This window comes from Chlamydomonas reinhardtii, chromosome 7 (genome assembly GCF_000002595.2).
Source record: "Chlamydomonas reinhardtii strain CC-503 cw92 mt+ chromosome 7, whole genome shotgun sequence".
Taxonomy (NCBI): domain Eukaryota; kingdom Viridiplantae; phylum Chlorophyta; class Chlorophyceae; order Chlamydomonadales; family Chlamydomonadaceae; genus Chlamydomonas; species Chlamydomonas reinhardtii.
In genome coordinates this window covers 3,240,822-3,260,361 of record NC_057010.1, presented here as the reverse complement: position 1 = coordinate 3,260,361, position 19,540 = coordinate 3,240,822, and the positions used below count along the sequence as shown (strand labels likewise).

At 61.7% G+C, this 19,540-nt stretch overlaps 3 protein-coding genes across 3 annotated transcripts; 1 reads left to right on the top strand and 2 right to left on the bottom strand.

Annotated features, from left to right (window-relative positions):
* Positions 1 to 66: 66 nt before the first annotated feature.
* CHLRE_07g334250v5 (uncharacterized protein) lies at positions 67 to 6,028 on the bottom strand. The gene is made up of 14 exons (XM_043064240.1): positions 5,771 to 6,028; positions 5,223 to 5,627; positions 4,753 to 4,993; positions 4,416 to 4,572; positions 4,150 to 4,206; positions 3,844 to 3,960; positions 3,538 to 3,683; positions 3,113 to 3,389; positions 2,886 to 2,954; positions 2,496 to 2,692; positions 2,238 to 2,328; positions 1,851 to 2,012; positions 1,518 to 1,663; positions 67 to 1,233 (listed from the first exon to the last, which is right to left on the bottom strand). Exons 1-14 carry the CDS (start codon positions 5,844 to 5,846, stop codon positions 1,149 to 1,151), a joined length of 2,226 nt encoding a protein of 741 aa, XP_042922808.1. The 5' UTR covers positions 5,847 to 6,028; the 3' UTR covers positions 67 to 1,148.
* A 170-nt stretch (positions 6,029 to 6,198) lies between these two features.
* On the top strand, positions 6,199 to 12,858 carry CHLRE_07g334200v5 (uncharacterized protein). Its single transcript, XM_001700060.2, has 19 exons — positions 6,199 to 6,715; positions 6,843 to 6,909; positions 7,240 to 7,343; positions 7,518 to 7,635; positions 7,912 to 8,062; positions 8,305 to 8,439; positions 8,628 to 8,674; positions 8,769 to 8,879; positions 9,079 to 9,207; positions 9,615 to 9,695; positions 9,992 to 10,062; positions 10,215 to 10,294; positions 10,496 to 10,578; positions 10,770 to 10,847; positions 11,086 to 11,202; positions 11,487 to 11,565; positions 11,710 to 11,809; positions 12,057 to 12,117; positions 12,253 to 12,858. The coding sequence occupies exons 1-19, from the start codon at positions 6,552 to 6,554 to the stop codon at positions 12,409 to 12,411; spliced, it is 1,935 nt and encodes a 644-aa protein (XP_001700112.2). The 5' UTR covers positions 6,199 to 6,551; the 3' UTR covers positions 12,412 to 12,858.
* Positions 12,859 to 12,970: 112 nt separating this feature from the next.
* CHLRE_07g334150v5 (uncharacterized protein) lies at positions 12,971 to 19,518 on the bottom strand. The gene is made up of 5 exons (XM_043064239.1): positions 18,946 to 19,518; positions 18,666 to 18,815; positions 17,770 to 17,841; positions 15,312 to 17,630; positions 12,971 to 15,180 (listed from the first exon to the last, which is right to left on the bottom strand). The coding sequence occupies exons 1-5, from the start codon at positions 19,201 to 19,203 to the stop codon at positions 14,365 to 14,367; spliced, it is 3,615 nt and encodes a 1,204-aa protein (XP_042922807.1). The 5' UTR covers positions 19,204 to 19,518; the 3' UTR covers positions 12,971 to 14,364.
* Positions 19,519 to 19,540: the final 22 nt, after the last annotated feature.

The following is a 19,540-nucleotide window of genomic DNA, read 5'->3' as shown; positions in this document are numbered from 1 at the left end:
GGTGCGCCCCGGCCAGCAGCCCACTTCAACCCGCATCGCATGTGTCTCAGTCCGTGCAGTATGCCCCAGTTTCAATCCAATGCCATCTTACCAATGCCATCTTACCGACCACTACAGCTGTCGACCGCTGCCGATGGATGGCACGCAGTAGCATGGGCACGGCAACCACACGTGACTGCGACAGCGTTTTGCCAACACAAGCCCAAGCGTCACGTCCTTTCCACGAACAGACGCAAGCATCAGTCCGCGGAGTATCGTGTGTCGCCATCATTATCGTGAACGCCAAATACACCACGATCAACCCATGGGATCGAATGTCCTTAGTAAAGTCGATGCAGGGTCACTTCACGCATGTGTCTTACATGAAGTTTCCTCGCGGAAGTTCCTGAACAGGTAACTTGCCACCTGGCCTACGTCCAGGTTTGAAAGCCTGAGAGGATTCGCACCAGTGGAGGATGGGCACTGATTGGGCAGGCACATTTGGCGCAGTCGTGAGCCCTGGACGCCTGCACGTGCGCTCCCAATGCACTGATAAATTCGCTGTAGCGCGGACGCCGAATAGTCAGTGACTGCTTTGGCCCACTGTCCGACTGTACATCGACTGTTCGCCGTCCAGGAGTGCTCAAGTTTCGTTTCTGCTCACAAACGCTGTGCGGGGACGCCAGGGGACGCTGCGTTGGCGCGTCGGGAAATGGGCAGGGGTGCGGCGCCCCAAATGAGGTCGTGCTACCTCAGGGCTACCAGCCCGTGAGGATAAAAGCATTATAGGCGCCAGATGCATGCTTGTCTGGGTCCGCCAGCGCATGCCGGCCCCAGAAGAGCAATAATGCACCGAGGCCCCTTGTACGTAGCCATGCGCCCCGTTTAAAAATAGTACCCAAGGACCAAGGCCTGAAGCCCGCACACCCGGGAAGATTACAGCAGCAGGTGCTGAACTACGGTACGCACACCAAACCAACACTGCTGTGGACCTGTGACTGTGCGGATGCCAACGTGCCAACTGCATTTGCATTACCGTATTCAGGCACCGTCGTACAACGGACCACCCGTCTCACGCATCACGTAAACTGCCTAGCGGTCAGCGCTACGTGTCCCCCAACAGGCCACGTTGCTGTCTACACTGTTCCAACATGCATTCCTCATGCACATTACTCCGCCTCGCCCTCAGCGTCATCACGCTCGCGCCGCGATTTAAGAAGCGCCTTGTACACCTGGCGGCTGATGGGGCCGTACCTGCATGGAGGACACACATCGACAGCACATATACGCACAGTCACTTGGCAGGCGAGCTTTCATTGCACTGGGGCTAGCTGCCAGCTCGCAGCAATGAGAGTCTGTACATAGTGCGGCTCCTCGTGGCAAGCCAGCAGGTCTTACCACCTGCCTGCAACTATTCGCACAAAGACTGGTACATGACCTGACACACTTTAGAAGGATCCGGCACGGGTGCGCCCTGACACCTCCATCAACCTCTGCCGCTCTCAACCGCACCGCCCGCACACTCGCACCGTACGCACCGTATCTTGAAGGCGGCGCTGCAGCGGTTGCCGGCGTTGGCCACCCGGTCGTCCTCGGGCCGCTTGAAGCCGCCAAAGCCGGCCTTGGCGCCGCGCACGATGGTGCTTGCCGCTGCGGCCTCCATCTCCTCCTCAGCCACCAGGATCTGCAGGGCATGGCGGCCGGACGGGCCGTCGTATCACGTCACAGCACATAGGGCAGGCATGAAATCTGCAGCGAGCAAGCACCGGCAGTCCAATCGCACCAGGCCAGGATAGAGGGCAGTGCTTTCCCAGCAGACATGCCCCCAGACGTTCACCCTGCCTTCCTGTCCAGCATTCGATTGCACCCACCTGCGCCGTCTCCAGCGCATTAGCCCGCCACCACAGGTGGTCTGCCGACCCGGGGGCCACACTGCCCACCAGCGAGGCCACCATCTCGCTCAGCGGCGGCTCGATCTCGCCACGTGCTGCCAGCGCTGCCCACAGGACCGTGTACAGGGGCACCACCGCCGACTGCGCGTGCATGTGTAAACGCACAAGGAGCATCCATGGTGTGTGCGAGCGCGTGGGCAACCGTATGGGTGCGCAGTAAGCAGGGGCATGCCGAGATGCACAATGAGGTGTGATGGCTTGACGGGATGAGTGGTCAGCTCATAGGCGTCAGGCAGTAGTGTCTAATTGCAGTAGTGCCTAACTTTGAATGCACCTCTCATAGCAACCGCTGGCGCCACGCCGCACCTGCGCCGTCTCCTGCTCCGCCATGCTGAGTTTGAGTTTGCCCATGGCCGCGTCCATCAGCTCCACATAGGCGCCCGCCTGGGACACCACACTGCAAGCATGCAAGTTTGCGTTGCTTATCGTTTGGCGCAGGGCACACGCAGGGAAACGGGTGGGCGAGCGGCGCGGTTTGAGAAGGCACAGATCGCAGATATTCCATGTGCTGCCTCGTGACAAGGAAAGCGCACGTTCATCTGCAACGATGCATCCAGTGCGCACCTGGCCGCCGCCTTCCGCCATTGCCGCTTGCTGCCACTCGTTGCGCCGCCTGCCTCGTCTTCATCCTCTTCATCGTCGTCTTCTGTCGATTGCTGCTTGCCTTTCTTCTTGGTCGGCTTCTTGGTTTCCTCCTCGTCCTCATCCTCCTCGTCGTCATCCTCCCCGTCCGGTGCCACCTCCGCCCACGCCAACGCAGTCTGTGCTCCCAAAAACACAAGGCACACAAAAATGTATCAGAACCGAGCTTAGGTATCAGCGCACCTTCCACTGCCGTATCCAACAACCCCGCTTGTAAAGTCCATGCCCCTGGCTCCTGGGGCCCGCCTGTACACCACACGCATGCGTCCCATGCCATGCAAGCCTGTGTCCCACCGGCCTCTGCCACCCCACCTCGAGGTCCTCCCGCAGCCCCTGAGTGCTGTCCGCGATGTCGGCGATAAGCGCCCTGAGCTTGGGGTCCTGCAACGGCGGCCAACGAGGGAACGTTATCGCATTGCGCGCCAAACCACGCAACTGTTAGGTATGTGCCCATCAAACACGCACGTAAAATCCTCCAAATCAATCTTGCCGAAACCGCCCCTTCTAGGCTCGTTGCTCCTGCCCAAAACTTCGCTCACCAGGCCCTCCTCCGTGGTGCAGCGGCCGCAGCCGCACACGAAGCCGTAGCTGTCTTCCAGTGCCGCTCGCCGCACCTCTACCGGCGACAGCAGCGTGCCCCTGCCCCCACTGCCTCCCTCATACTCGGCCGCTGCACCCTCGCCGTCGTCGTCCGCGGCAGCGCCTGCCTCGCTGCCAAAGACGGACGTGTCGGCGCCGCCCCCCACAGGCAGGTAAGACACGGTCAGCTCAGAGCCGGCGGCCACCTTGCGCGCCGCGCGCACAAACAGCGTGTCCCTGCAGAGGCGGGCGGGCATGGCGCGCTGGTGTGATGCGTCAGGGCGGGGAGGTGTTTGTCCTATGCTGTTGACCAGCCCGCTACACCCAAAAGCTTTACGTAAGGCCTGCCCTCTCCTTTTCTCGCGGACCTGACCAAGGCGCTTACCCCACTACAAAGGCCACTGTGTTGGGCATGCAGCTGTGGTTGAGCAGGGAGGCGCCCGGCCACACGCCCAGAGGGCCCGCGCGCGGCCCTGCAGGCTCCGGCTCCTCATCGCCCTCCCAGCCGTCATCGCCGTCGCCAGCGTCCACCTGGGCAGTGAGAGGCACGGGTGGCAACACCGACGTCTGTATAACACTTTGCAGCAGTCTTATCTCTGACAGCGCACTCCGCAAGTCGAAGGCCACGACCCAACACCATAACCGTGTGTCCTTGGAAGCTGTAGGAACTGCATTGCGCTCCCATGCGCACCTTCGCTGCGTACTCGTCATCGGGCGACATCGGCCCCACCGCCACGTCCTCCACCTGCCGCCGGGCCCAGTACGCATCCGCGTCCTCACAGCCACCGTCCGGCGCAAACGCATTGGCCTGCATTGCGTGTGAGTAGAAAACATGCCTTGGTTGGCAGCGCTGTGTGCCCGCCAATCGCGCGATGTGCGAAGGGTGTCAAGCAGTTCTGGGCGTGCATGGCCCTATACTAGGCACTTCCGATCCGTCCCAGTCCGGCAGCGGAACCCCACCCCGCCCTAGCCAGTTGCATCTGGACCTGCCACGCACCTGCACCACATCCGCCAGAATGTCCCGATTGCGGAGCCGGTCCGGAAGCGGCACGTCCTGAGGGTGGTAAGGATGACGGCGACAGCAACGCGAGCTCAGAAAAGCATGGAAGCGTCCGGTGAGTGCATCGCCAATAGCCTCAACATACCATGCAAACATATGCACGGTGTGAACCGTTTCCTTTGCGCCTTGCTAGCACATGCAGTATCGCAAATATGCGCATCATGTCTCTGCTTTTACTCCAACACATTAACACACCAACACACCCGTCGCTCCACCGTGTCAGTGCCCACTGCCAGCACCGTCTCCAGCGCCGGGGCGGGCGGCAGCTCTGGCGCCTTGCCGCCCTGCTCCTGCCCCTCCTCGGACACGGGCGGCAGGCCGCACAGGGAGGCCAACCACTCGGCCTCACGCAGCGTGTACCTGCACATGGGCATGTGGCCAAACACAGCGTTCCTCCTTGCTGTTACGGACTACGTCGTTCCACCACAACAACGCCCCAATGACGTCAGCCATGAGCAACCGTGCTGAAACTGCCCGTTGCTCCCATACGGTGCGTAGCTTGCGAGCTCACGCCAGCCCTCTGCACGCCATCTCGCCCACCTCCTGCTGAGCAGCTGCCGCTGCAGCCCCAGGAACTTGGCATCCTCCAGGCCCAGATCTGGATCCAGATCCTCATCTATGGGTGTGCCAGGGGTGGGTTCGGATCCAACCGGATCCTGCGCCAGGCTGGATCCAAGCGCCGCCAGACCGTCATCCCAGGCCAGCGCCAGGGGCCGCACCGCCAGCAACAGCTCGCCGGGCTGCACTGTGCGGCTGGCCACCAGCCCGCGACCGCGGCCGTCTGTACATTGGATGCAGATGAGACGCGGATGCGGGTAGCGCAGTGCACTGAGAAGGAATCTGGGAGACGTGCAGAGGAGTAGAGCTGGTGCACCCACCCATGCCCACCCTCCATGCTCACTCGACCCCCGGCGCATCACCAACCGGTGGCGGTGTGCTGCTAGTCCTTGGCTATGCCTATGCCAGCCGCCCCTCCCACACAAGCTGCACTCGTATCCACATCTACCCACCTCCCAGGTCGGCAATGGCCACTGGCCCTACTTGCGGTGCCAGCGGTCCAGCCCCGGGGTCTGTGAACAGGGCATCTGCTGCCGCCTGAGCCGCCGCAGCCACCGCAGAGGGGGCGCTCCCACGCGCCCGCGGCCCTGCGCCCGCGCCTGCATAGCCGCGCCCGCCCTTTCCACCACGGCGCCCGGCGCTGGAGGGGGCAGGCTCGGGTTCGGCAGAGCCGCCAGAGTCCTTGCCGGCAGGTGCGGCGTTGGCGTAAACACAGCGCTGCAACGGCAGGATGCTGCAGCCGTTAGGGCGCAGCGAGCCCACATGCCACACGCCCCGGCGGCCATCCAGCCGAGCTCCAAGTGGCGCGGCGGCATAGCAGGAGGCGCTTATGCGTGTGGTTGCGCCGGGGCGCACGCCTGCGGGCGTACAGGGGGTCGGTTGACAGAGGGCCCAACTCCCAACGACGCCAGCACCCAATTGAGGTTCCGGATTATCTCGATGTCACAAGCAACCACAACCACCAGCAATGATCGCAAAGAAGAAGAAGAGACGTGCTCACTGCTCAGCATGGCGGCAGACTCCGCGCAGCAGGTGCGTATGCATGGAGAATGCCGATTCAGTAATATCGGCTTCATGGTTGATTGTAATGGTCCACACAAGTTTCGGGGCAACGGCGTCGTCGACCTCACTCGACTCATCGCCGAGCCCCATCGCTCCGTGGTCTAGCGGGCAGGGGCAGGGGTCTACCGGGTAGGGTGGGTGGAGGGGGAACGCTAATACATCGCCTTGTATTGTGTCGGGTTGAATCGAAGTGGTCAGTCATTTGACTGAAAGTCTGAGGCGAGGGGCAAAACTGGCTGCAAGGGGGATGTCGGGTGGCACTGCTGGGAAAGGCGGAGGCCGCCCCAGCTGCGCCATCCCACCCCAACGGCACACGGTCGCCTGCAGCACAACCCGAATGCCCCCAACACGTGCAGCATTGATATGCATTTGCCTTCCTGGATTTGTGGCCACCTTTTGAGCAGCCAACAAGGATTCATCCCGCACCAATCCCGAGAACTGTCCTTACAAGCCTCTTATCACCAGCAGAGTTGGTGCCATACATTTCTCCTCTGCTCATTACTTTACGGCAACCCTGCATTGTGCTTTGTTTCGTGGCGATACCCTCTCGGTTGAGATTTCGGGTGCGCTTGCTCGTTTCACAATCTTCTGTACATTTTAAAGCAATTAGTTGTTCCTCCTGGTAGTGTTAAGTCTTTGATTGCATTTAGGTTTCGCAAACCTTGCTCGTTGGCCAGTAGCCGCCCGGCGAGCCTCCGGGTGGCCAGGCCGTAGCTGCCATGGCTCAGGAGGATGATACGATGAGAGGTGAGGCTTCAGAGCAGAGAGCAGCGACAGGCGGTAATGGAGATGCCGCCCGGCCAGTCAAGCGGTATCGGCGGGACGAGCTCGACAAGGAAGAAGAGAACCCGATGCTGCTTTCGGAGGACGGTGACGATGAGGGGTGAGGAGGGGAAGGGTGTGTGTGGGGTGCGTGCCGGGGTGTTGCCTGCACATCGTGGGGGCACTGGTCATGGTTTACTGGCGGCCCTTGACCAGTCTGGCCCACGTTCTGGTCATGGTGTGCACAGGCAGGAGTATGTGCCACTGCGCAAGCGGAGGGAGGCGGAGGAGTCCCGGCTGGTCGCGCTGCTGCGGGTGAGGGATCGCCTGGCGTGGGGGAAGTGCCAGGCCGGGAAGTCAGTCGACGAGAATGCAGGGTGTTCCAAAATGGTAGCGCAGCTTGGGAACAGCGAGGCTGGGAAGGGTTTTACTACAGAAGCTGCCAGCTTGCGGGGCAACGATGGTGCTGGTCGACGAAAGGTCGCATGGCCAATGTGGAGCAACGTTGCACGCTCGTATCGATATTGTGGAGGCGGCGGGACAGGTAGCTCCCAGCAGCCTGGCTTTGCTGCGATTGGTTTCCTACCTGGCTGCCGTACCCTGCACACATGCACACACGCCTCCTCTCTTTCACACATGCGGCAGGGTGGGCGGCGGGCGGGCAGCGCGGAGCCTGACAACGGCGGGCGGGCCGGCAGTGAGCCGCCTGGCGACCGGCCCAAGGAGTCGCTGCTGGTCATCACAGCCAGGTGGGGCCGCAGGGACCAGCGGGGGCGGACTGCATTCGTAGGGATGGAAGTAATAGTTGCAGATGTTTATCGTCAGGTATTCAGGGCTGGGCGTCCGGCGTAGTACAGCGCTACGTAACCCAACCCGCCAGGTGTTAACCTCTGCGGCCGAATCCCAACCTGTCTGTTGCGCAGGAACCTGAAGCAGACGGGTGCGCCCACGGAAGCCCAGGCTGCGCTGCAAGAGGAGGAGGACATTATGCGGCACGCGCTGCAGAAGCAGGCGCTCAAGGCGGTCAAGGAGCTGGCCACGGTGAGGAGGGGCGGGGCAGCAGGGTGGGGCAGGAAAGCATGCGGGCAGTGGCCGGGAGCCGGAGAAGGATCGGGGCACGGCAACGGGGTCAGGATGCAGGCCGAATGTGGAGTGGGAGCGGGATGGACTCGGGACATTCGTACGTCAGGCAAACGTATTGGAGACAAAGCCGGAGCTGTGGCATTGGCGTTTTGGGGGCGAGGTAAGGGTTCTTGCGTATGACATTGATAACGCGCTCTGTCCGTCACGTTCCCACGAAACGTGGCCGGCCTGCAGGGTGTGGAGTACACTCATTCCATCGGGACGGGCTGGAAGCCGCCGCTGCGCTACCGCCGCATTCCTCAGGACCTGCAGCAACAGCTGCGGGACTTGCTGCGCATCGTGTGCGATGGCCGCAGTATCCCACCGCCCATCCCCAGCTTCGCGGGTAGGAGAACGTTTCGTACACGTGTGACTTGACTTGGCTCGCGTCCCGAATCCGCTTGTGCATCCGATTCCAGAGGTCAAAATCTGCGCGCACAACCGTGTCGCGCGTGCCCTGACATGCCGCCCCTTTCCTTTCGCTACCCTTCCGGGCGCGCCTGCACGGTACAACCTCGCAGCCCACCACATCACGACGCACAGACATTGACACACTACATTGTCCCTTCGCGTGTGCTTGATACACAGACATGAAGCTGCCTCCTGCGGTGCTGCGGGTGCTGGCCAGCAAGGGCATCAAGAAGCCCACGCAGATCCAGATGCAAGGCCTGCCGGTGGCGCTCAGCGGCCGCGACATGATCGGCATCGCGTCCACCGGAAGCGGTGGGTCGGGAAGGCATGGTTGCGGGTGTAGGGTGTGTTTCGGGAAGAAACTGTGGAGACGGTGGACGTGTGTGCAGCCACTTGCAGCCCCGTCATTATGCAGCTGCCAAACCCCTGCCCGCTCGACATAAATTCTTATGCTTATCTACCCTCAACGCCGCTCATCCCTTGTGATCACCGCCACACAGGCAAGACGCTGGTGTTCACGCTGCCCATGATCCTCATCGCGCTGCAGGTGGGGGTGCGGGCAGGGATGCGCGGCACGCTTGTCCTTGGAGTGCGACCCCACCAACCACCAACACGCTTGTCTCCCCACTCCACGCGCGCAGGAGGAGATGCGCATGCCGCTTGGCCAGAACGAGGGCCCCATCGGCATGGTCATCTGCCCCTCCCGCGAGCTGGCCACACAGACGTACGAGATCGCCGACATGTACTGCCAGGTACAGAACGTATGCGGGAGTACGTGTGGCCCAAGGGAAGAATCACACACAGCCTGTGGGTGCGTTTGTGTTAGGAAAGCACTAGGGGCCAGTGTATATGTGTGTGTATGCGCACACAGTACGCGCATGCACGCGCAATACCGGTATCCTACACTATTCCTCGCCAAAGCGCTCTTTAACCCACGTGCGCTCCCCTCAGGCGCTGAACGCGGACCGCTACCCGGAGGTGCGGGTGATGCTGTGCATCGGCGGCATCGACCCCAAGCCCATGTACGAGACGCTGCGGCGGGGGCTGCACGCCGTGGTGGCCACACCCGGCCGCCTCAAGGTGGGCGTCTGGGCATGCCCCTCGGGAGGCAACTGCTGGGGAAGGCTGGTCACAGGGAGGAGCAGGCCGGCACCTGGCGCCCTGAGTTTGGCATTACGCATATCTATGCGTGCCTGCTTTGGGAGCAAGGACCCAAGAGAGACTGCTGAATGTATAAACGCGCGCATCGGGCGAGCACACTCCTACGTAGCTAGTGAGTCCCACACGAATTTATCGCTCCCCCAGCTTGCAAGGCTACCTCCCAAGACGCACAAACTGTAATTGCACATAAGCATCGATCACCGCGCCCCATGCAGTTTTCAGCCGCCACCGCCGCTGCACATGGCCCACACCACATGCGGTCCCAACCCACCTGCGCCCCCCCCCCCGTGCGCCTGTGTCCCATGTGCCCTGCCGTGCCTGTTCAGGACCTGCTGCACAAGAAGCGCATGAACCTGGACATCTGCCGCTACCTGTGTCTGGACGAGGCAGACCGCATGGTGGACCAGGTGGGCAGATGCGGGAGCACCAGCATGGGCAGGGAGGAGAAGGGAGGGGAGGTACGGGCATGGGTGGTGGAACGGATGGTGGGAGAAGAGGGGCAGTGAATATTGTGACGAACCAGCCGGACAGAGCCGAGGGAATCAGTCCACGATGCGGAGGAGGGGCATAGGCTGCGTGTGTATCATGCCACAGGCCAATGCGTGCGGTCCTTGTGTTTGCATCTGGTGCGGTCCTTGTGTTTGCATTTTGGTTGCCTTTATGCTCATAATCAACCTCTTTATCCTACTCCTGCTATGGGCAGGTGGGCTTTGAGGACGACGTGCGCGACATTCTGTCCTTTTTCAGGGGGCAGCGGCAGACACTCATGTTCAGGTGCGCGGGGTTGGAGGAGGAGAGGGTTCCTCAGGATGACGGGGCGCTTGCGATTGGGTCAGCCCCACCAGTAGCTGGCCTCGTGTGCTCGTGACCCGGCATGCAAGTACCCGTGCTTATCAATATGTTGCCCCTCTTTTTCGCTCTCATAGCGCGACCATGCCCGCCAAGATCAAGGCGTTTGCGGAGAGTGCGCTGGTGGACCCAGTGGAGGTCAACGTGGGCCGAGCAGGTGAGGGGCATAGCCGCGTAGGAGAGCCCTGGTGAGAATTTTTGGAGAAAGGGGAGTCGCAGTACGCGCACACCATTGCGCTCTGGGCCCTGTCACTCGCCCTTGTGAAACGCCCGTCACTCCTCCGTCCGTGCTATACTCCTGTTCCTGGCTACGCCTCCACTTCTTAAATAGTCATGAATGTAATCCCCCTGTGTGCAGGTGCCGCCAACATGGACGTGATCCAGGAGGTGGAGTACGTCAAGGAGGAAGCCAAGCTGCCGTATCTGTTGGAGTGCCTGCAGGTCCGTGGATTGGGTGGATGGTGGGAGCTGCCCGTAATGATGGTGGCACGGGTGCTGGGCGAGTTTGTGCGTGGCGTGGGGTGTGGAGCTGTCCGGCACGTGCCGGTGCTCGTGCTTAGTTTGGTCGTGCCCTACTCATAACCCCCCTTCCCTGCGTGGCCGCTGCCACTCTCCCTTTGCCCCATTCGTAGAAGACCGCCCCTCCGGTGCTGGTGTTTGCGGAGAATAAGCGCGACGTGGACATCATCCACGAGTATCTGCTGGTGCAGGTAAGGAGGATGTGTGCAGAGAGCGGGGCTGGCCTCTTACGGGCGCGCATACGCTTCGGCGATGTACGTTGTTGAGGGCGGGGGTGCTTCGGCCGCATAATTGCTTGAGCAGGGTGATCTCCGTGAGGGTCAGGCAACATGCATGGCACATGGGCGCCTTACATAGAGTGTCAGAGTGCCTGCAACGTATGCCTTTGATTGCTCCTCACCTCACCCTTTCCCGTGCAATCCGCCCCAGGGTGTGGAGGCCGTGGCGGTGCACGGCGACAAGGCGCAGGAGGACCGCCACGCCGCTATCGCCTCCTTCAAGAAGGGCGACGCCGATGTGCTGGTGGCCACAGACGTGGCGTCCAAGGTACCTGCCTGGGGCTCAGGAGGGTGCAGTAGCCGACCATGCAAGACGGGGTGATTTGTCACACGTATGAAGTGCCAGTGGGGCAGCAGGAAGCTTAACATATGAGGGCTTTGGCGTGGCTTTGATGAGGAGGCGCCATTGTGCTGAAAGCGGCGTTTGGGTGTAAATTGAGTCCTGCGGCCGCCCTTATCAGCAGCACTAGTATCCGTAGCTGCAGCCACATTCACGTCAGGCTGCACCTAGCGGCCCTCCGTCCAACCTCGCCTCCGCTCCCGCTTCCCCAGGGTCTGGACTTCCCGGACATCCAGCACGTGATCAACTACGACATGCCCGAGGAGATTGAGAACTACGTGCATCGCATCGGTGAGGTGTCCGGGCGCAATGGTGTCGCTTTAGCACACGCAGCTGTGCCACACGCTGCATACGTGCCACGGTACACCTGCACTCGCGGCGCCGGGTTTATGCAACAATACCTGTGTACACACTTGCGGCTCCTGGCACAAACAGGTCGCACGGGTCGTTGCGGCAAGACGGGTGTGGCCACCACCTTCATAAACACCAAGCAGTGCAGTGAGACCATCCTGCTGGATCTCAAGCACTTGCTCAAGTAAGTTTGCGCGCAGCGAGCTAGCTAGGACGGATGCATTGGGGGTGCGGCGGGTGGCGGTGGTAGGTGACAGGGCGGCTAGGCTGCTTGTAGCTGACGCATCATTGCATTGCGGGCAGCAACCCAGCAATTTTCTGGTCGGCCGTGGGGTTCTTCCCTCAAACCGTGCCCGTGTCCCCACTCATGTTCCTTGCCTGCCTACGGCTCTGTGTCCCTTGACCTTGACCTTGCCCCTCGTGCCTGCCAGGGAGGCCAAGCAGCGTGTGCCTCACTTCCTGCTGGCGCTGGATGACCCTCTGGAGGCACAGGTGGGTAGAGCTGTACACGGTCATGCGTGATGTTTTTCCTTTGTGCTCTCTAACACACAACCCAGATGCACTTTTTGATGCCCAAGCACACCCGCGCTTACACCAATAACCACACCGTCTGCCAATCCTTTGCAGGCGGAGCTGGAGGAGAAGAGTGGCATCAAGGGCTGCAGCTACTGCGGTGGCCTGGGTCACCGTGTCACCAACTGCCCCAAGCTCAAGTCCGAGGACAAGGCCAAGTCACGCGCCAACAAGGACTACTTTGGCAGCGGCGGCTTCGGAGGAGAGATCTAATAGAGCTGCTGCGTTTGTTGTACGTGGGATTGCGTGGTACTACTGCGCGTGGAGCGGTGTGGGGCCGAGCGCTTTACCCGGCTCCTGGCCTTTGGCACAGTGCCATGGGACAAGGTGTACGTGTGCTTGATGGATGATGGGGATTGTCACGGTGGTGCACGTGGTTGTACTAGATGAATGCCGGACGGTGTTGTACGGTACATTGACTGGCGGCTTAAATTTAGGGCAGGTGGGGAGCAGGCTTCCAGGCGGATTGTGGTTGCGCTCTAGTCATGGACGCAAAGGACGAGAAGTGCGCAAAGCTATTAGCAGTTTGGTCAAGGGTGGCCAGAAGTGCAAGCGCCACCGGCGCGCACCCATGCACTGCTGCCCGCACGCATACCACAGCCGTCACTTCTGCTACGGCCTCCCAACTTACACCTCACGTGTAGCATTGCGTCACGTCTATATCCCGGCCTCGATCCGTGCCAGAGGTCCCTGCCACGCCCTAGCTAACTAGTCGCTGACACCAGTTAGGCTGTGTAGCTGTTGTAGGGATCAGAGGCTCGGGTCACTCAGGGAGTCGCTCAGGTCACATAGACTGCCAGACTGCAGTCAGATACCTCTCGCTTGTGCTCCTATACGTGTGACTTAGTCTAGGTTGGGCTTGCTCTCGGCCTAATATGTTCCTAGCCTCATCGCACTGACACGCATGGGGTAGGGGCAGACCGTCACCCGTTTAGTCAACTACCCCTTATCAACACTCCCCCGCGGGCTGCACCTACTACAGCCTAGGGCACCAAGCTTTGCACGTCTTCACCAGATCACCACCTGTCCCTCCACTGCCACTGTCCGCCAAGGCGGCTACGCACGCTTGCACAACCATACGGTACCGTAATAGGGGCGCGCGCCTTTCTGCCAGGCAGAAGGCCTAACATGCTGAGGTCACACGCGCACACACGCATAATAAAACATAGCTCCCGCGCATGCTTGCCGGTGATTCAAACTATCAGATTTGGTATGACATCCAGTCACATACGCGCAAAATTGGGTTTCCTAACCGCATACATCCTGTCAATGCGCTTGCTTATTGTGCGTGTGCGTACAAGCGCAAGGCTGCACGTACCCCTTGCACGAGACACGGCTGTTTGCCGTGCCAGATTTCGTGGCAATACGCACTTTGCGCCTCCGGCGCTTTATTACTCAATCCTCGTGCGCACGGTAGCGTGCCTCCCATGAGCCAAACAGTACACCGTGACCCGGCTCTGTGTGTTTCAACAGCTGCAGGCACGTCAAAGTAAGATGGCCAAGTCACCACGCGCTCCATCCCTAGTGAACACGCACAACAACCAGCATGTGGGATTGCCCACCATGCGTAATGATTCATAGGTGCACTTGGTTGCTCGCATATGCCTCAACGCCGCATAAACGCGATGGATGAATGGGAGTTCGAACTTTTATTGCAGACGTGTTGTGCACGCAGTCAAAAACCTACACATACACGTACGTCGTTATAGGTAGCGTTTGGCAGCATGGTGCAGCGCATTCACAGCGCCTCTTCACACCTTCTAACACTCTTATGGGTGCTGGGACTGTCCCCTCTGTAACATCCGCATTCTTATGGGACACGGTACTGAGCCCCGCCATCTGCCAAAAAACCGCATACATTGCAAGCCCGTAATTAATGGACACGGCCTTTATTTGCCTCCCTATATCATAGTCGGGAGTGGACACCAGCATAGCTGTGGTGCAGCTCAAACGCATTGCTGTAAGAGCCCGCAATAAATAAAGTACATGAATTCAGGGATCTAACCCTGCATAAAGCACATCACAAAGGCAGCGCCTGTCCATCTGACATGCCCCAACTAGCTGCAATGCATGTCACACCACATGGAAGTACGGCCCGTGCCGTATCGCTCTGGCAGCCGCCGATTGCCTGCCGGGCCCCTGCGCGCGCCCACACCTGGAGGCTGCCTAAACCATCCGGTCCCTGTAGTGGGCGAACACTCGGTCCATGGTGTTGCCGTCAATGGCCCTGTTGTACAGCATCAGGGCGCCCAGCTCCTCCTCAGGGGCATATATGGGCGCCAGCCGCCAGTAGCGGCCGAGGTTTATTTCGTTGAAGCCCACAGGATAGCCTGCCGCTGAGCCGTTTCCGGTGAAGGACGTGAAGGAGGTGTCGGTGGCGTAACGGCGGTGAAGACTGAGAACCATTCGGCCGCCGGCCGTTTGCGTGCGAGTTACAAACTCAAGCACCCAGGTGTTGACCGCCGGTAAGCTGGTGGCGCTCACATCTGAAGCACCGGCGTTGACACCGATGCGGGCCACTGCTTGGTTGTACCAGATGAAAGCAGAGTTGGTCCCGATAGTCGAGTTGCCCATGTAGAGGACTTGCCTAGAGCCGGCGTTGGGAATGCGAGGCCTGTGGAGCACAACAGCTGTGAACTCTGAGGTGTTGCTGGTGCCCCAGTTCAGAAGCGGCGTCTTGGCGGGCAGGGTGAGGCGGCCCAGGCAGGTGCCGGTCATATTCACGGCGGGGGCAGAGGCGGATGCCGTGACACTGCAGTTGGAGCCGCCCGTGAAAGTGAACACATGGGTGGCTGCGCGCGCAGGGTCGAGGTCGGCCCAGCTGGTGACGACGGCGGGCTGGCTGGCGTGCGAGGCCAGAGCGCGGGCATCAAGGTAGAGGGTCTCGGGCCGGTCAGGTGCATCCAGTTGAACCGTGCAGACCGTGTCCGAGGTGCTGGAGCAGGCCGTGACCACAAACTGGAACGCAGAGCACTCAGAGCACTGCACCGCAACAGGGACAAGTAGCGAAGGTTTGTCAGGATTATACGGAAGGCGGGTGCAAATGCGGTTTGCTCTTACAACAATGAGAACGAAGCGCAGGTCCCATAAGCTCAACCGATGGATAAACGCACCGTCTGGCACTGGCGGTCGGCCGTGGGTGTGGGGTCCGCGGCCGAGTAGGTGCCAGTAGGGCACACAGCGGTGACTGGGGCGCACTGGCGGTCGGCCGTGGGTGTGGGGTCCGCGGCCGAGTAGGTGCCAGTAGGGCACACAGCGGTGACTGGGGCACACTGGCGGTCGGCCGTGGGTGTGGGGTCCGCGGCCGAGTAGGTGCCAGCAGGGCACACAGCGGTGACTGGGGCGCACTGGCGGTCGGCCGTGGGCGTGGGGTCCGCGGCCGAGTAGGTGCCAGTAGGGCACACAGCGGTGACTGGGGCACACTGGCGGTCGGCCGTGGGCGTGGGGTCCGCGGCCGAGTAGGTGCCAGTAGGGCACACAGCGGTGACTGGGGCGCACTGGCGGTCGGCCGTGGGCGTGGGGTCCGCGGCCGAGTAGGTGCCAGTAGGGCATACAGCGGTGACTGGGGCGCACTGGCGGTCGGCCGTGGGTGTGGGGTCCGCGGCCGAGTAGGTGCCAGTAGGGCACACAGCGGTGACTGGGGCGCACTGGCGGTCGGCCGTGGGTGTGGGGTCCGCGGCCGAGTAGGTGCCAGTAGGGCACACAGCGGTGACTGGGGCACACTGGCGGTCGGCCGTGGGCGTGGGGTCCGCGGCCGAGTAGGTGCCAGTAGGGCACACAGCGGTGACCGGGGCACACTGGCGGTCGGCCGTGGGCGTGGGGTCCGCGGCCGAGTACGTGCCAGTAGGGCACACAGCGGTGACTGGGGCACACTGGCGGTCGGCCGTGGGCGTGGGGTCCGCGGCCGAGTAAGTGCCAGTAGGGCACACAGCGGTGACTGGGGCGCACTGGCGGTCGGCCGTGGGCGTGGGGTCCGCGGCCGAGTAGGTGCCAGTAGGGCATACAGCGGTGACTGGGGCGCACTGGCGGTCGGCCGTGGGCGTGGGGTCTGCAGCCGAGTAGGTGCCAGTAGGGCACACAGCGGTGACTGGGGCGCACTGGCGGTCGGCCGTGGGTGTGGGGTCCGCGGCCGAGTAGGTGCCAGTAGGGCACACAGCGGTGACTGGGGCGCACTGGCGGTCGGCCGTGGGCGTGGGATCCGCGGCCGAGTAGGCGCCAGTAGGGCACACAGCGGTGACTGGGGCGCACTGGCGGTCGGCCGTGGGTGTGGGATCCGCGGCCGAGTAGGTGCCAGTAGGGCACACAGCGGTGACTGGGGCACACTGGCGGTCGGCCGTGGGCGTGGGGTCCGCGGCCGAGTAGGTGCCAGTAGGGCACACAGCGGTGACTGGGGCACACTGGCGGTCGGCCGTGGGCGTGGGGTCCGCAGTCGAGTAGGTGCCAGTAGGGCACACAGCGGTGACTGGGGCGCACAGGCGGTCGGCCGTGGGTGTGGAGTCCGCGGCCGAGTAGGTGCCAGTAGGGCACACAGCGGTGACTGGGGCGCACTGGCGGTCGGCCGTGGGTGTGGGGTCCGCGGCCGAGTAGGTGCCAGTAGGGCACACAGCGGTGACTGGGGCACACTGGCGGTCGGCCGTGGGTGTGGGGTCCGCGGCCGAGTAGGTGCCAGTAGGGCACACAGCGGTGACTGGGGCGCACTGGCGGTCGGCCGTGGGCGTGGGGTCCGCGGCCGAGTAAGTGCCAGTAGGGCACACAGCGGTGACTGGGGCGCACAGGCGGTCGGCCGTGGGCGTGGGGTCCGCGGCCGAGTAGGTGCCAGTAGGGCACACAGCGGTGACTGGGGCGCACTGACGGTCGGCCGTGGGTGTGGGGTCCGCGGCCGAGTAGGTGCCAGTAGGGCACACAGCGGTGACTGGGGCGCACTGGCGGTCGGCCGTGGGTGTGGGGTCCGCGGCCGAGTAGGTGCCAGTAGGGCACACAGCGGTGACTGGGGCGCACTGGCGGTCGGCCGTGGGTGTGGGGTCCGCGGCCGAGTAGGTGCCAGTAGGGCACACAGCAGTGACTGGGGCACACTTGCGGTCGGCGTTCCACTGAGCCGCGACAGCCTCATACTCGTTTGCGTTGCAGACGCTGTGCTCGCTGCAGCCGCGGTCCTTGTTCCACTGAGGCGCAGATGACTGGAACTCGCTCTCGGTGCAGACCGTAAGGAGGCGGCACACACGGTCGCTGATGGAAGTGGGTGCAGCGGACTCGTACTCATCCACGCCACAGGCCACACGAATCTTGGCACACACCCGGTTGGCCAGGGCCGTAGGTGCGGACACCTCATACTCCTCAGCCAGGCAGGACGAGACTGGGCTGCAGATGCGATCCGAGGTGCCGGTGGGGGCGGCGGACTGGAAGGTGATGCCGGCGTGGCAAGCGGGGCTCACCTACGTGCAAAAGCAGCAGGGTGGGGTCACCAAACTTGAGTAGGCCCTTTCTACTTACTTGCCCACAGACCGCACCAGTACTGTAGCGTGGTACTATGAGTTGATCAACTGCTTCCCCTACATCGGGACATGGACTTACCGGGGCACAGACACGGTCTGCGTTCCAGGTAGGTGGGGAGGCCTGGAATTGGTCCATTGCGCACTTAGTCACCTGCGCGGCATACATGTTGGGTTGCGAAATTGGACCTCCAAAGACCGCAGCACATGAACCTAGTCCTGAATCCTCCCTTCTTTGCCTGTCGGCATTATGTATAAATAGTGGGTCCCATTTTTGGGCTGAGCCCCCCGAGCGAAGCGATCCAGGGGGGGGCGAAGCCCCCCAGGATTGCCCCTGTCCGTGCCTGCCTGCCTGCGTGCCTGCCTGCGTCGACAAAAAGTGCCAAACTGGCGCAAACCGCGAGTGCCACGTATTATTAATTGCTATTCCCTATTGTAGAAAAATAGGCGGCAGGGAAAACTCGGCCGGAGCGAGAAGCGACCTCGTGAGTCCATGGACATCTTGACTTTCTTCAGTCCGCGAGTATAGCTCTCGGCCCCTAAATATCTTACATCCATGTATCAAAACATGTCGACGACAAGCGTCTTGGGGCAAGAATGTCGAAATTGTTTGCAACAGCCAAACCATGCGTCCCCGAGCCTTAAATGTGTCGCGGCCCGGGATCCCGCGCCCGAGCCCGGCTAGCCGTTTGCGGTGCTTGAGTGGGATGTGGGTGAGGTGCATTTGGGATATCATGGACCGTGAAGTGGCGTGGGTAAGTTGGCGTGGCGTGGCGGGGACAGGGCATGTCGGTGCCTCGGCACGGCGTTGGCATAGTGGCCAGTCCCGCTGGATGGGCTTGCAAGGGTGCTGTTCATGTCGCCGGTGCCCATCGTCACATCCCTTGCGCTTCATGGGGCTCAGCCCATTTTCCAGCTGTACAAAGCTGACACCCCTTGTTGCACAGCGGTGCCACACGGCACTGCAGACTTCCGTACCTGATGGCACAGGCGGTCAGAGAGGGAAGTGGGAGCGACGGCCTCGTACTGGTCGGCACTGCAGATTGTCACCGGCATACATCCACGGTCGGAGGTGAAGGTGGGAGCGGCTGACTGATAGTACAATCCCACAGGACAAGGGGCCGAAACCTGTGTGGGCACATGACGGGGAAAACAGCTCAATGTTGGACTGTATGGCTTCCTTGATGGCTTCAGGTCAGGAGAGAGTCTGTTCAGTGTTTGGCACGCACGCACACGTGGCCTACGCCCTCATGCTCACCGCCGCGCACTTGTAGGCGTTGTTCTTTCCGGTCTTTCCCGATGCTGAGCAGAACGAAATGCCAGCGCAGCACTTGACACTGCCGGCAGCATTGCTGCCCGTCGCGGGATTGCAGTTCGCGCCAAGGTCCAGACACCCAGCTGCGCTGCCGAGTGAGCGTCGCCCAAGCTCAGCTGTTGCGGAGCCGACATTGGCAAGTAGCAAGACTACGAGCCCGAGCTCGCCGAGTCCACGCGCCATGCATGACTTCGATGGCATGGCCGCAGCCCACTGTATCTTGGTGCGGAGCACCACACTGGTTCAGATCTATGATAGAAAGCAAGGAGCACGGCCGTGCGCCGTGCCAAGGGCGTCCCGTCCCGCCCCGCGACCGACCTTCCGACCGACCTGTGACCGACCTTCCCGCGCCCTGGCCGGTGACCAGGAAACGGGTGCGAGTCTGAGCTTGCCTTGTGTTCGTCGTGAACTATGCCGTTGGTTTGTAAGAGTGTAATAAGTTGTTCCGTTCAAGTTTGCGAGACGAATACCGTCACGAGTGCTAAGGCGTGGACGTTTCGTCTGCATGACACCGATTGCCACATCCACGAGCTCAGCA